We start from the raw sequence: 16845 nt of genomic DNA, 5'->3' as shown, positions 1-16845 counted from the left end.
ATTTTGCTTTCACAATTGTTTGTTAATCCTATAAAATACTCTTATTATAATAATAGTAATAATTGTCTTCCTTGTGACTATTGAGGCCCAATCTATAGCTTTCGCAGTGTTTAATAACAAGTAATTATTCTAGGCCCAAAATTAAGGCCCAATCTATGGCCCAATGGTATAATTTAGTTGGTTGAAATGCAATTTTTGGCCCTTTTCTGTTACGATATTGAAATATAAAACATACTCCCTCCGTTCCATAGTAATAGAGTCATTTTGTCATTTTAGAACGTTCCATAGTAATAGTGTCATTTCCCTTTTTAGTTTAAGTCAACACATTTTTCCACACCTACTTTACTTTCTCTTACTTTTTTCTCTCTTCATCTCTCTACCTTTTTCATTTTCCACTTTATTCCTTCTTTACTTAACTCACCTAACACAATTTTGCTTAATCACTGTGCCGAAAAGAAATGCCTCCATTACTATGGAACGGAGGGAGTAATGGTTGAGGAGTCAAAACAATTTCATTTCTCGTACTAGTATTTATTTCTAATTATCTTTCTTATTGTTAAAAATCTAAACACTAAATATGAGGAAAGCCTCCTCCACCCAACCAAAATCAAGAGAAAAGACTGATCAAGCTCTCTCTCTCTCTTTATCTCTCGGTAGGATTGCGAAGGAGATTGATAGAGACAAAGAAACATGAATTGGTGAGACCAAGACTACAGATGGGGACAATGAGAGGAGAGGTGTAAGCTATTTGTCATTAAAATATAAGGCCCACAAAGGTTAGGCCCAAAGAAACTATTATGAAATGAGAGGCTGACAACAAGACATTTCCAAGTGGAAGGCCCACCAATTTATTGCCATTGTACACCACTTGTCGGCCCATTAATGGCTCCACGCCAACTACCATTTTACATATTTCATTATTTTATCATTAGTTCATAACCATATCACTCACATCCTTATTAATACACCTTTCAACATTTCGACTTTAATCATCTTCTACTACACTTATTATCATTCATACAGTACTATATAAGAACAAGAAATGTAATGATGTGTATTTTATGTGTGTACTATTATTCTATTTTCACCACATCCTACCCTCAATTCATATACTCATTTATTATGCATAGTAGTACGATTCTATATAATGCAAAAAATGCATATATTGTGTAAATTAGTCTATTATCCTTATATGATGTCTTTTTTGGTAATTTTAGTAGAGGGGAAATCTAAAAGTAAATGGAAATAACTTATTAAAAAAAAGACAGATAGCGAGATTGCTTGAAGTTTTGTCAATTCGTACAAATTGTTGGAAATAAGATGGACCAATTGAAAGTAATTCTTCAACCATCGCTATCTTTTTTCTTTTCATTTATTTGGATTGATATTTGATTGAAACAACACAAACTCCCGATTTCTATGCAAAATCATATTTTTCTTCTTTTTATTATAATGTCTGTATATATATTTATTAAGACGTTGGCATACTATTTAAGTACAATGAAAAATCCCAAACTATTCGCTATTTAACAAAAACACTTTAAACTATCACTACAAAAAGGCTAAGAATGCATTTTTTATGCTATTAAAGACGCTAATTTGTGTGCCAAAATATACCACCAATGCTTTATAAAGTGTCCTTATTGTTGGTGCTCCAACTAAAATTAGGGAACACAAATAAAAGCGTTCAAAAAAGCAAAAGAAAATTTGACACTTTCTTTCGCATCTTGAATTATGGTTAATTTTTTTAAAAAAATAAATGCTAGTAATTGCATCCCAATTTTTGTGTCCTTAAAAGATAAGTTTTTATAGTGTTGATATTTACAATAGAATGCTATCGTTATATGAAAATAACAAAATAATTCTTTATTAATCGATTTCGGTATGACACGACACGACTCGCGGGTCGCGACTCATCTCTATATGAAAACTACCAAAAATTCTTTGCATGTTTTAAGATGTACTTGTGTTTTTGTACTTATCAATAATTCACGATATTTTTAATAGTTTCCAACTATTTTTCGTATTTTATTATAATTGTTAATAAATCCGAATATAAATTGTGTTACTTTAACTTAAACTTAAAACAAATTATTGTGTTCATAATAAAACATTGTTATGAAGAATTGATTATAAATTACTTGCAAATAGAATAAAGTTGATAGTTGAATGATGTAGACATTACCATATTGCGATGCCTGTGGTATGTTGGGAAATGATAAAATCTTGACGAGAATACATGAATTTATAATATGCATTTCATGTGAAAGAAATTATAACACCACCATATGTCTTGGATCATATAGATTTGCAGAATGTCTTTTCTGAATGATTTTGTGTATTATGAAGTTCGGTTTGGTACATTGACCAAAATTGAAGTATACTAGTTAAATAATTAAACAACATATACTACTACTATATAATCAACTGTAATAAGAAATGTCGCAATAATTATGTAATAAAGGGTCCTACTTATATTTTCGTGTCTTAAAAAAATCATTTTGGGCACGATGCTAGCTCATGATAAAAATACATTTTAAAGTTTAAATGATTCTTCTATTTTTTATTTCTTTGAGGACTTCTGTTTGAGATGCATCTAATGTGTAAAAAATCAAAACAAAACTGTGTTCTAAACAGAGAATTTCAAATTAAAAAGCTAAACCTACCAACTTGCTGGTAACGTAATAATTTGGGTATCAATATGTCTGAAAAGAGGAACCAATAAGTGGGAAACAAAATTAAGAAATTTAGCAAAAAGTTAATCTTGTTTTTACATGGATTTCAACATATTAAATACACATGATAACTTCTGCTTTATTGATTGAGTTACACAACTATAAAGTTCTGACCCCAAACAATATGCATATAAATATAAGTATCAAAATGTTCTCTTTTTGGGTAAAACAGTTGTTCAAAAGAGAATAATATTTGTTGTGCATAGATTACAGCCAATAAATAGATGTTGTAAGACCACTTTTGACTTGATTAGATGGTTCAAGATATTGGTACACCATCACAATATAGTACATTTATATTTTCCCATTATATTTGTCCCCCCCACGTTCAAATGATTTAGAAAAAATTGATCTCTAATTAACAAAGATATAATCTACTACCGCTACAAGTGGTGTTATATCATTTTATGATGTCTCTAATTAAAAATGAAATAAATTCATGTACAAAAAGTTTGTTAACTTTAGTATAAATCCTACACTTTATAAAAATCATTTTTTATACCCTGAATTCGTGCAGACCAATAATTACAGGAAGAATGAAGCTACTACTTTCAACTTACCAAACCATTTGAAATTGAGATACTTCAATAACTGTTTTCTTAGTTCTTTTTATTCTGAATTGAGTTATTTTATGGACCTATAACTCATTAATAAATTCATCTTATAAAAAATAGAATTGGAGATGCAATTTCATTGGAATTTTTTTTAAAATGACTAAAATTTAAGATAGCAAATAAAAGCGTCCTCTAATTGAGGACATATTTATCAACTAGCACTTTTAATCTTTTGTTTTTCAAACATGTTTCCATTTGCATCCATATCCATTTACAGTACTCCTCTCATATCCATTTACAATACTCCTCTAGCCTGTCATTAAATATCTCAATTTTTTTATTCATTCACTAATAAATATCTTATTTCACTTTTATCATTTTTGGTAGGTGATTACCACATTTCACTAACCCACTCTAACCTATTTTCCACTAATTTTTTCTACCACTTTATTTTACAAAGTTAATACGCAGTAATTTTTTGAAATTCGAACCGAGCAGACGGATGGAGTATTAGTAGGGACACAAAAATAAGAATTTTTTTAAAAGTATAAGTGAGTATTTAGAAACACAAATTAACGTTTTTAGTTGGATAAAAAAAATTAGTGACTACTGTATAGTACTTGGCATTAAAGCAAAAACTCAAAATCGAATCAAACAAATATGAAAAGTGGTTGACATTTCAGATAAATTAATACGTAGGAGTACTATATAAATTAAGAAGGGAATTTTTGAAGTTCCAAATATAGTAGTAGTAAGAGTAATTAGAATCCATTATTACATATGGTAAGACTTAAGCACGGTAATAGTGAAAGAAGAGGAGACAGAAAAGGACAGGTGATGCACGTAGAGATAGGGTACGATGAACGCGGGCGGCCTCCGGAGGTAGGGGCCCACCCGACAAACATGGTTCGATTAAAGCAGATAAAACACATACTCACCCACTCACTGCACACACAATAGTGATGTATGAGTATGACTCTCCTCTTCTCTTCTTTTTCCTTTTTTTCTTTTTTCTTTTGTTTCACCACAACTCATCTCTCCCTTTCAAACCAATTACAAATATTCAAGGACTGAGAGAAATTGAATTGCGTTGCGCTCGACTTTAATAAAGTGAATGCAAGTGCAGCTGTGTAATTATGGAGATAGACAAAATAATGGGTGTGACATCTCATACGTACTTATATACTACTACTACTACAACCATCTTCCAATTATTATTCGTATTGTGTCAAACCTGCCTACTATTATCATATTATGGCATAGTAGTAGTAATATGGAAGCCGACAAATCGTGCATGGACGTCATCGTCGATGAGTTAAACGATATTGTCTATTTGTAAAAATACAATGACGTTTGATTGAAAAATATATTATACGAAGCGACCAAATTTTATCATTGTGAGGTACTCCTACATTAATTGAGAAAAAAAATCTAAAATTCATAATTTTTTTCAACTTAATTTTGAAGTTACATAGGACCAAAATTTGACAATTCCACAATTTATACCTCATGAATATTTATTACTCCTATTTCTCAAATATGATTGGATGTACACGATTACATTGCGTCTCAAACAAACTCACATGCATTCTAAGACAAAACATAGACAAGAAACAACAATGAATAATTAGTTGACACAGCACAACAAATTAAAACGACTAAACAAAAACTAAAATAAAATACTCTATGATTTGTTATTGTGCTTCCGTGTGGATCTTTATGTAATTTGATGTTTATAGATACTTGTTCAAAAAAAATGTTTATAGATACAATATTTTATTCTAAGATCATTAGGCACAATGGTTGATCAAGTTCGGTTGTAACTAGAAATACACTTCATAGTAGTACTATATATCTTTACCCACTTAATTATTCAACAACTAATCACATGCTGTTTTTCATATAAAATTTTACTAAATTTTTATCCTTTTTTTGGGCTGGGGTTGGGGCCTTGGGGATAGTTTGGTTCAGTTGATACTCCCCTATCCCTCTTCCGCGAATAGGTTTCTATTGTTTTCATTTCTATTCATATGTGAATATGAGTTTCGGTTTCTTTTAACCCATTTTTATCCCTTTTTTATAACTAAGACTCACGTATTCTGTTTGGTGAAAAATTGCAAACATTTGATCACTATTGGAGTCTTCCTTAATTGCTTTTTTTTTTTTGTATAATTAAAATAACAAGTAGTACTATTAAAAATTAGTGGTGGGGTGAAAAGGTAAATAAATAAGGGGGAGTAAGCGTGAAAGGTGGGGGAATGGCATAGCCGTTATTTGTGGGGAGTCCAACCCCCATTTTAAAGCAAGCATTCAGGTGTGGGCCCCTTCCGCCAGCGCCAAAGCCGCACCCCAACCTCATTTCACCCCTCTAGCCCACGCTTCACCTTTCGTTTACTGTCACATTAAAATATAGCCAATCCATTTTTATAATCAGTATATTCAGTTATGTATATTAAATTAACCATTATTCCAACAATAAAATTAATTTCACTTTTATCTTGTTGCATCACATTTGGGGTGTGATAGATATAGGCTTCTTGGAATGAATATCTAAAATAAGATATTCTTTGACCATGGTTTGTTTAATTTATTTCATCTATTTCATAATTGAAATACAAAAAGTAACATTTTATGAAAAACTATATAATTTTTAGGAAGCCTATTTTTTAGCAAAGTCCTAGTCTTCCATGCCAAAGATGTAACTGTTCTTACAACCTTTAGAAGTATTAATTTAGTTGTATGCCTCATATATTAGAGGATCTATCTATAATGTGAATGATTTGGCTCGTCTAGTCACTCCGGAACCCAGCGAGACACGTTGCGACTCACCATTTCAATGAAATGGCATGCGAGTGTGAACATCTCACAATAACTTTTTTTTATTCTATCTTTCAAATTATACACAAAATATTTGTTATAAAAAGCATACTACTACTTTACACTTGATTTTATCGAATAAATACTCTCCCTGTCACTAAGTTGTATTTTAGCTATATTTGATTCTATCGAATAAATACTCTCACTAGATTGTAGTATTCCATTATTGTAAATTAACTACTTTTTTTTTAACTACAAATACATTTAAATGTTACAATATTACTAATTTTTATTTTACTCATTTTATTTATGTATTTTATCTTATTTGTTATATATATTAATTCACTTAATATTTATCTTTAATCTTTGCATCACATAATATTTCAACTACTATAATTAAAAAATAAATAAAAATGAAGCGGAAACACGAGAGAGAAAGTAGAGCACGCGGGGGCAGGAGAGTGGGGAGAAGGAAAAGACAATTAAGTTGATATGACTTGAGAGATTATGAATAAAGAAGCCCAAACTACTATCACCAGAGCACTCCCACTATATTTGCTGCCAAACATTTTAGCTTGGCCCCACCTCCTCTTTCACCTCTCTCTTTCAATTCCTCTCTCTCTCTCTCTCTCTACCAAATACCAATACAAATACAAATTTTTTGCTATAATTTCTTTTTCACTTAATAATTGGACGAACTCATTTATAGTAATTTTAACATTAAACTTAATCCGCACATTTCAATAGTTCTTTTTGCTTATATCTCGGTTTTATTGTTTTTGAAAAAGAACCATCAATTTACTCAAAGAAATAAATGAGTTAATTGTTTATATCGTCTTCATTTTCGAAGGAAATAAATGAGTTAATTATGAAGAGTACTATTCTTTAGATTGCGACCCGCGACCCCTAAGAAAAATGATCCGATAATGTACTTGATTTTAATAATTGTACCAGTATAGTGATTTCTGTGTGCTGAAATTTCATCATGGGCATTTTATAAATATATATAGGTACGTTGGAAAAGAAATTTTCTGACATGTGTTCACAATTAAAAATTATTACTACATCAATTGATTAATTACTTAATGTAGATTTTTATACCTATTTATTATGCTCTTGTCACAAAAATCTAGTCTTACCCCAAAGATTTTCCATACTTTTTAATTGAACTATACCTACCATATAGTTTATGAATTAAGTGTTTTTTTGTTTTGCTGCAATTAAGTGGCATCTTTATTCCACTCACAACTTTTCCACTAGTTATGTTAATTGAATTATTAAAATGCATGTCAATAAAAAGATGAAAATGGAGTATATAGTATCGTAAACTAAGCAAGCGATTGAGCGAATATATACACATATATATGGGGAGTATTATGCATTACTCATTTGAATGGATATATGTCTTACTCCATCTAATATTTATTGATAATAAGTAGCATCAAAATAAATAAATATGGGGGAGTGTTGAGTTACAATCAATATGAACTTTTCCAATATATTATGCATTTGTAGGTCCTAATAAAAAGAGAAATGCTATTGCCATTGTCAATGGCATAATTAGAGCTCCACCTTGTAAATCTTAATGGATGGGTAATGTATGCTAACGCATAATTATTCTAATATCCATCCCATTACTTTATGTTGAAATGATTATTAAGATGAATAATTACGAGCATTATAATAAAATGGATAAGGCTAATCTAGATTAGTGGGTGGACATCCAAATTTTGTTGGTGTAAGTACGATTTATTTCTAACTGTATACATGTAAAATACGTATTGTGATTTAACAGACATAAATCCAATGTTGCATCAAATGTAAAACACAAAAACAGAGAGAAATTGACTAAATTATTGATTAAAAGAACGAGATTCTCTTATTAGATAGAAAATTTACTATAAATAGATACTCCATAAATTAGTTTTAGCAATGGATGAATTATTTTTCAGATGGAGTAATAAGATAGGTTATGATTAGCAAGGTTCGTTAGAGTTAATTAAGATGCAAACATCTAGAATTTGGACTATTAATATATAGTTTCACACTAAAAATCAGTACTATTTAATTATGTACGGCTACTAATGTTTCTATTGATGACCACACTATACATAATTATGTATGAATACAGTTATAGGGCAAATAAAATTGAAATAATATAACTAATTAAAAGATGCGATGGTAATTATTTTTCTTACCTCAATGAATTTAGTCAAAGTAAAATCTCCAATAGTAGTGGTACATTGCAATGGATGTTTTGTTTTCAAATTCTTGAATAAAAATATCTTCTTTATTAGGAAGGGAAAAGACATTTTTGTTTGCATTCAATGGAACCCCTCCTTTTTCTGCTGGTGGTGGTGACCGGAGGAAGGGGGCCTCAACCTGAAAGTGATAAAGAAATTTTAATAATCACCAAAAAAAAACATCTTAATGTTGTTAATTTTTCCTTTTTTTCACACTGAAAAACCACAAAAGCTAATGCAAAGTGAAGCAAGAAAGGAGTGGGGTTAGGCTTTGGCTGTGGGTTCTGTACTGTCTTAGCTTGTCCCCTCCACTAAACACAGTTCTCTCTCTTTCTCTTTATCTCTCACACACAAAAACAGTCTTAAGTCCAAATGGGGCACTACTACATTGGCTTCCTTTGCCTTTTGGTTCTGTGCTTGCCAAGCAATTGTCTATGTCTGTTGCTTCTGCTCCCCCTTCACAGAGCTGCAAATGGGGGAGGAATCATACTCTGAATTTCTTGTTATTATTTGATGCCCCTCTCTCTTTCCTTCTCATCTTTTAGATTACCCAACTGCTTTTTCACACTACAAACTCTCTTGCTATGCTATCCTATCCTCACCAAGAAAAATGACTTCTTTTTCTCTTTGCTATTTTGTGAAACCCCTTTGCCCTTTATGGATTTTCTTGCTCAAAATTGATTGCTTTTTGGGATAATTCATCTGGCAATTATCTTGGAACTTTCATAGAGCTTATGGAAACATTCTTAATTGCTCATTTCAGCCTATTTCTTGATCAATGTTCTTTGCCCCTTTGTTTTGTTGTGTTAGTTGCGTTTTTTTTTGTGGTTGTCTAATGCTAGAGTGACTCTCAAGTGTTTGGTTCAAGAAAAGCATAAAGTTGGAAACTTTTTCATCTGGGAATTCATGGAATTCGATCTGAATCATGCTGTGAGTGAAGTGGAGAAGAATAATGCATGTGTGAACGGAGAAGAATGTGAAGGTGGTAGTGGTGATTATGCGTTTCTGCAAACTTCAATTTTTTCACCGAATGCTGCCTCTCACTCATCTTCTTCTTCTTCCCCTTGTTCAGAATCTGCTCCACCATCGATATATGTGGAGCTCTGGCATGCTTGTGCTGGACCTCTCACCAGCTTGCCCAAGAAGGGAAATGTAGTGGTCTATTTCCCTCAAGGCCACATGGAGCAGGCTGCCTCTGCCTCCCCCTTTCCTCCTATGGATGTCCCCACTTTTGATCTTCCTCCACAGATCTTTTGCCGGGTTGTTGATGTTCAGCTTCTTGTGAGTGCTTTGCTGAGCTCTTGTTTTGTGCCCAATGCCTTGCTGGTTTTGTTTTAGGGTGTGGTTTCAACACTTAGGCCTTGCTGTTTTCTTGTTTTGAGTTTTGGTTAATGTTTTTGTAACAGGCAAACAAGGAGAATGATGAGGTTTACACTCAACTGAATCTGCTTCCTCTACCAGAGGTACTGTTGGTAATTACAGATATATGTATTGGTTTTTAGTTCGATTGGATGTTTGATTTTTGCAATTCTTGATTGTGAATTCATTGGTGGTGAGAAGATTGGTTCTTGATTTCTACTTTTTGAAATTATTGATTAGTGAAAGAATTGGGTTTTTATGATGATTATTGTAAATTCTTATTGTTTTATGTTTCGTCTTCAGTTAGAATTAGTTATAGGTCGGTCATCAGGCCTTGGATTAGTGCTAGAGAAAAATTGGTAAGTGTCCACTTTCAGCCTTTGTAATGTTGTCGTGCTGATGCAGGTCGAAGGGGTGAAATCGAACGGCGAAGAGAGTGAAAGTGTGGGTACTGGCGAGGATGGGTATGGTGTCATGCCTGCAAAGTCGACTTCCCACATGTTCTGCAAGACCTTGACTGCTTCAGATACCAGTACCCATGGTGGATTTTCTGTTCCTCGTAGAGCCGCTGAAGACTGCTTCCCCCCTCTGGTTTGGCTAATAACACGTGAATTCTCTAGTAGCTTGAGTAGTGTTTGTCTTGCTGAGGAATCATGTTTGGTTGTAGGATTATAAAGAGCAGAGGCCCTCCCAGGAACTCATAGCCAAAGACCTGCATGGAGTGGAGTGGAAGTTCAGACACATTTATAGAGGTATAAGGTTCGTGTATCACTCATTCTCTTGTGGAGATTCTGAGTGTTCGATCATGATATTGCAGGCCAGCCAAGGCGGCATTTGCTCACTACTGGTTGGAGTATATTTGTTAGTCAGAAAAATCTTGTTTCGGGGGATGCTGTCCTCTTTCTGAGGTACATCTTATCTCGAAGTTTTGCATTTGAGCAATACATATGCAAGATGCTTGGAAATGAATTGTGTAAATTTTAATTGAGAAGATTAAGTTATGTAAACTTGAGTTGATTTGAAGGCGCAAGTAAAATGTGGGATTAATGATCTGTTGCAAGGAAAAAGTGACTGATGTTGGAACTGAGCTTTTCTATGCAGCATTGTTGTTTAAAGTGTTCCTTGCCTTATAAGGTGTTTTTACCATACTGCAGAGGAGAAACTGGAGAACTACGGTTAGGGATTAGACGAGCTGCTCGGCCTAGGAATGGCTTGCCTGATTCGATCATTAAGAATCAGAGTTCTTATCCCAATGTCCTCTCTCCAGTTGCAAATGCTATATCAAGCAACAACTCTTTTCATGTTTTCTACAGCCCAAGGTACTGTTTTGCACACTCTTTGTTATCGAAGATCTGGTTACATTGTGAAATTTTGTACTTTACGTGCTTAACCTTGTTATTCTTACTTGATAATATAGAAAGAACACTTTTGAAGAATAAAAGCTTAGAACCTAGTAGTAAATCTGTAGCTGTATTTGCCTATAGCGCGTTATTGTCTCCACAATGCCATGGAAATACAACAGTGTTTCTGAACACTTTCTAGTGAAAATAGCACAACTTGCTTTGAGGATTGTTTGCCTCGAAATATGTGTGTAGATTGGAGACACGAAGGTCATAGCGGTAACTGCAAGTCTATAGATGAAACCCTCTCTAATTTTACCTCTAGAGAGCACCAATTCCTCGATGTACAATCTTGTTTTTGTAATCCAAATTAACATTTTAGCCTTTCAACCATATTTAATGACACAATGGAAAAAATCTCTAGTCTCAAAAATGATACCAGTGACTATAGCTATATTATTTTGTCATAAAGTATGATAAGTTCACAAATATGACTGATTTAAGCATGTCTTGGAGTTGTTGACTGTTTGAGATATTATTTGAGGAGCTGTTAGCTGTCTTGGCCATTTTAAAAAGCATCGAGTCTTGAGTACTGGGGCAATAAAATCCTAACTTGATTGGGCAAGTGAAGTATGCATGTAGCTAAAATTTGATGGATAATACAAATGTCGAAGATGTGTATGAACTCGTACAGAATGAGGAACAAATCACTGGCATGTTTAGATTACATGGTGTTGTACTATTAGCCGCTGACATCACGTGACACGTCTGCTTAGAACTTTATTTTATTTTGCAGGGCGAGCCATGCTGATTTTATTATCCCCGCCAAGAAATATGTGAAGTGTACCACCAGCCGTGTACCTGTTGGGACAAGATTCAGAATGCGATTCGATTTTGATGATTCTCCTGAAAGAAGGTCCCACACAGTTCATTTCAAATTTTTACCTTTTAGCCTCTGCATTCTGCAATGGATGCTGATTGTATTTGTTTTATGTTTGCAGGTTCAGTGGAGTGGTGACTGGAGTCGGTGATATGGATCCCTATCGATGGCAGAACTCGAAATGGAGATGCCTGATGGTAGAGTACAACTTCATAGCCAGGCAACCTTTCTGTGATTTTGCATTTTTGCTCTTCTAGGACATCTAGTTTATCGTTGTCATTCCGTTGTACTATGACCTTATAAATGACCGAAATGACACATGTTCTCAACTATTAGCTTATAATGGATGTGAAGGATCTATCGATTTTTACATCTTCCCTGTTCTGTTTTCATGATGTTGTAGTACTTTTCTGCGAGATTTTGGTGAACAGGTGGAATTGAGATTGGCGTCTGGCGTCTGTTCATTTTGTTGCTTAATTGCTTTAGAGTTTATATAACAATAAACGATTGTGGAAGTAGGTTCGAGCCCCTTGGTGTCAAATCATGGATTGAGTTAGTGTTAGTAGCAAAGATAGATCAGCATAACATATTCTAATGCCATTGTGATTACATTTATCCAATCATTTCTTGCAATGTCACTAACACCCTTGTTACCGGAAAATGCTATAGGTGCGTTGGGACGAGGACATCATGAGTAACCACCAAGAACGAGTTTCTCCATGGGACATTGATTTATCAGGTAACTATGCACCTCTGAGTATCCAGTCCTCACCTAGGATGAAGAAACTGAGGTCGAATCTGCACGTTGCCCCGCATGGTAGCCCGATTGCTGGTACATATCTTTCCATTCGGATTTCAATTGTTCTGCTCTACATTATTTGCTCGTCTGACCTTAAAATCTGATTTTATATGCAGGTGGGGACGCTGTTTTGGACTTTGAGGAGTCGGTACGATCCTCCAAGGTCTTGCAAGGTCAAGAAAATGTAGGTCTAGTTTCACCTTTCTACAGAGGTGATCGTGTGAACCGCCAGCTCGATTTTGGTGTGCAACCTACCACACTTAATCCTGTGCCAAACGGGATGGATAAAATGAACTATGGCGAGTTTATGAGAAACCACGCGCCCGCCAACTTCACAGGCTTTCTGGAATCCACTTGGTTTCCTAAGGTCTTGCAAGGTCAAGAAATTTGCTCATTCAAATCTCTCACGGGGAGAAGTAGCTCGGATCTCGGTGTTTGGTCAAAACCTCAGCATGGTTACAACATTCACAATCAGAGGCCGATGCCCAGCTTCTATCCCCTGGCTTCAGAAGGTTCTAGAAGCATGTCGATTCCGCACAAGAGCATCCATACAGGAGGACCCATGCTGTCCAACTTCTCCAATTTCCAAACAGGAAATCATGTTCTGAGCCCTACTTCTATTCTGAGTGGGACAAAAGCCGATGTAGGTCGAATGCCACATCTGACAAACGAACCGAGGGCGCTGGAGAGGACGTCTGGTCTTAAAAATGTGAACAGTGAAAGCAACTTGAAGGAGAATGTTCCGAGCTGCAAGATATTCGGTTTCTCCTTGACAGAAGATCCTGCTGCCATCAATCTACAGGGCCCTAGCAAGAGGAGCTGTACAAAGGTACTTTTCGAGCAAGTCGAGCAGCGATGGCTGATTAATACTCTTTTGTCACGAAAGGGTGATTGGTATTTTTGTTTGTAGGTTCACAAACAAGGTAGCTTGGTGGGGAGAGCCATTGATCTTTTGAGATTGAATGGCTATGATGATTTGCTGACTGAACTCGAGAGGCTGTTCAACATGGAGGGCCTCTTGTGCGATCCAAATCATGGATGGCGCATACTGTACACTGATAGTGAGAACGACATGATGGTGGTTGGCGACGACCCTTGGCAGTAAGTCCCTCTCGTAACAATGCTTTGTTTTTTTGGGGGTAATAGCATGTAAATTGCGGAATTTAAGCCAAATTCTTGCTCTGTGTTTGATGAATGCAGCGAGTTTGTTGAGGTGGCGACGAAGATCCACATATACACACAAGAGGAGGTGGAGAAGCTGACCATTGGAATGAACAGCGACGACACCAAGAGCTGCCTAGAAGAAGCGCCATCAGCGCCTGATGTGTCCAAGTCGTCGTCAGTAGGGGAGCCCGATTCTTCCCCAACTGTGATAAGGATGTGAGGACGAGGTTCGTGTAAGCTACTAAATAAAGTGTGGTCGTGTTCGTGTTCGTGTTCGTGGTACGAAGGAAACGATGTAGTTGAAGTAGGTAGATTTGGTTATTATTATGTATGAATGCTATTTATTCCTCTCTATAAACATGAGTTGGTTTGTGTTGGTGCTTTGTCTAATGTAATGTTGTTATGCTGTTGCACAATTGAGACACAGAGAGAGAATATTATTGTTTTGTTTTTCTTCTTTTTTCCTGAAAATTGTACAATTTGACTAATGATATTTTATTTGATATGAAGTACTATATAGTATGTTAAATAGATTTGTTAAAGTTTGAAGTTGGTTATAAAATAGATTTGTAAATTAATTTTAAAAGAAATTTATTTACTAGTATACCATACCTTAGGTTGTCTCCTATGGTGCCCTTCCCGTTCGCCCGTCGGGGACGGGCGACCCGACGGGCGCCATAGTGTGCGGGAAGGGCGCCCACGCCCGTCCCGACTGCCCCTGCGAAGAGCTCGCCCCTCCCGTCGACGGGCGAGTGGGACGGGCGCCACTGTGGCGAAGGTCGCCCGTCCCAACTCGGACGTCCGACATTTTTTTTTTTTTTTTAATTAATAAATAATAAACTCTATAAATAGGGCTCCCCCAAATTCATTTCATTCACCCCACTTGTGTTAACAAGTTTCTCTCTCTCTACACATTTCATTTCTACTACAATGGAGTACAACAGAAACTCCCCCACCACGAGCGGAGGGAACACACCCTCGATTCCCATCGGCGCGGAGGGAAATGTTGCGGGGATGAATCCCCAAACGGGGATGAATCCCCAGATGGCGGGGATGGGCGGTATGCCGACGATGACTCCCCAAATGTTCTACAATATGTACACTTGGATGAGTCAAATGGGTCAGATGATGCCGGGGGCAGCGGGTATGCCGGCAAATATGTCGGGGATGGGTGGGACTGCGGGGATGGGCGGTATGCCGCCAAATATGGCGGGGATGGGTGTGACTATGCCAGGGGCAGCGGGGATGGGCGGTATGCCGCCAAATATGGCGGGGGTGGGAGGGATGGTGCCCGGGGCAGTGGGGATGAGCGGTACGCCGCCAAATATGTCGGTGAGTGGGTCGATGCAGCACAGGAGCCCGAGGACGCCTGGGGAATCTGTCTATCGGCCATATATAGATTTGTTGGCCGATGACTCCCCTTCTTCTGTTCCGGAGACTCGGTACGCCGGCATCGAGACTTTCTCTTTTGAGGATCTGGGGCTATCGCCGATCCGTGAGACTCCCCAGGAGGAGGCGGGGCCTGTAAGGGGCCGGAGAAAAAGCAAGGCCACGGCCAGGAGCGCGGGTAGGGGCAAGGGCAAAGTCCCGAGCTCTTCCTCACACACGGGGATGGGAGGGGAGGAGGGTGTGGATGAGACTGAGCGGAGGACGATCTGGACCGTGTGGGAAAATGCCGCGCTTGCGAAGGCATGGGTCGGTGTTGTAGAGGATCCCTACACCGGAGCGAGCCAGTATGTTGACCGAATGTGGCATCGCATCGGTGCCGCCTACTGCGCCAACAAACCGCCTGGGGCGAAGCCTCGCATCCCCGAGATATGCCGGAAACAGTGGCTCCGGTTGAGGCCTAAGCTCAGTCGTTTTGCCTCAATCTACCAAAACAACATGCGCATGGTAAGCAGCGGCATGTCTGAGGATGATGTGCGGAGACAATCCTTAACCCAGTACCCCAGCAAAGACTTGGGGATCAAAGAGTTTGACCAGTGGGAGGCATTTCTCGCGATCAAGGACTCGCAAAAGTTTGCGGTTGGTTTCGAATCGGGCTGGAAGCGGACGAAGATCAACTCTTCCGGTGAGTACAGCAGCAGTGCTGGTTCGCACGAGCTCCCCGAAGCCGATGAAGTGGCCCCGCTACCACGAACAGACACTCGCCGTCGTCGTCGCCCGATGGGGCATCAGGCTGCGCAGCGGATGGCGAGGGGAAGCGGCAGCGGCAGCGGGTCCTACGAGGTCGAATCGGAGGTCCCCGCCAGAGAAGATGACGACAGCCTCGCCCGCGTGCAGCAAACGAAGACCCTGATGCAGATCACTTTGAAGTGGTATAACACGCACGATCCAGTCTTGAGAAGGCTGTGCAAGGAGATGGTCGACCGATGTCGGCGCGATTTAGGGATGCCGCCCATTGATGATGATGGCGTCGAGATCGGGGGCGGGGACGTCGGAGGTGGCAGCGGCACGGGCGACGGGGACGAGGACGAGGAGGAGGAGTGAAAGCCGAGGGGATTATGTAATTTTATTTACTATGTTTTTTCTTAAATTATGTAATTTTTTTAAATTATGTAATTTAATGTAATTTTCGTATTTCCCGTTCGTATTCGTGTCGAATTTTATTTCCGTGAATTTACATTTTATTTTCGTGAATTTAAATTTTAATTGTGAATTAATTTAATTGTGGGAAGGGCGAGTGGGAAGGGCTAGTGCAGTGGGAAGGGCTAGTGATGTGGCAGTGGAATGGGAGGGGCTAGTGCTGACGTGGCATGGGAGGGGCGCGTGGGAGGGGCGAATGGGAGGGGCGCCGCCGGAGACAACCTTAGTAGTAGTATATTGGGTTAACGTGAGAGTTTAGTATTTTTGTGAAAAACATGGCTCAACGTACGCGAGTTGGTAGAAGAGTTAATTAACCAAAGCTTACACAAAACTTAAAATAATTCAAGAATATTAAAATCTTAAATATG

At 37.4% G+C, this 16845-nt stretch overlaps 1 protein-coding gene across 2 annotated transcripts; it reads left to right on the top strand.

The window, feature by feature from the left end:
* Window positions 1–8580: 8580 nt before the first annotated feature.
* LOC125214717 (auxin response factor 4-like) lies at window positions 8581–14348 on the top strand. Of its 2 annotated transcripts, XM_048115848.1 has the most exons (13): window positions 8583–9331; window positions 9422–9630; window positions 9756–9812; window positions 10114–10299; window positions 10376–10460; window positions 10526–10616; window positions 10863–11027; window positions 11845–11964; window positions 12050–12125; window positions 12598–12760; window positions 12844–13556; window positions 13638–13828; window positions 13928–14348. In XM_048115848.1, exons 1-13 carry the CDS (start codon window positions 9256–9258, stop codon window positions 14109–14111), a joined length of 2316 nt encoding a protein of 771 aa, XP_047971805.1. In that variant the 5' UTR covers window positions 8583–9255; the 3' UTR covers window positions 14112–14348. The 2 variants fall into 2 exon arrangements, with proteins under 2 accessions (XP_047971804.1, XP_047971805.1); XM_048115847.1 differs by having other exon boundaries at window positions 8581–9630.
* The last annotated feature ends 2497 nt before the right edge of the window (window positions 14349–16845 follow it).

The sequence above is a fragment of the Salvia hispanica genome, chromosome 3, assembly GCF_023119035.1.
Source record: "Salvia hispanica cultivar TCC Black 2014 chromosome 3, UniMelb_Shisp_WGS_1.0, whole genome shotgun sequence".
NCBI classification, from domain to species: Eukaryota; Viridiplantae; Streptophyta; class Magnoliopsida; order Lamiales; family Lamiaceae; genus Salvia; species Salvia hispanica.
The sequence above is the reverse complement of the archived record's forward strand: the minus strand, read 5'-3'. Positions and strand labels throughout refer to the sequence as shown.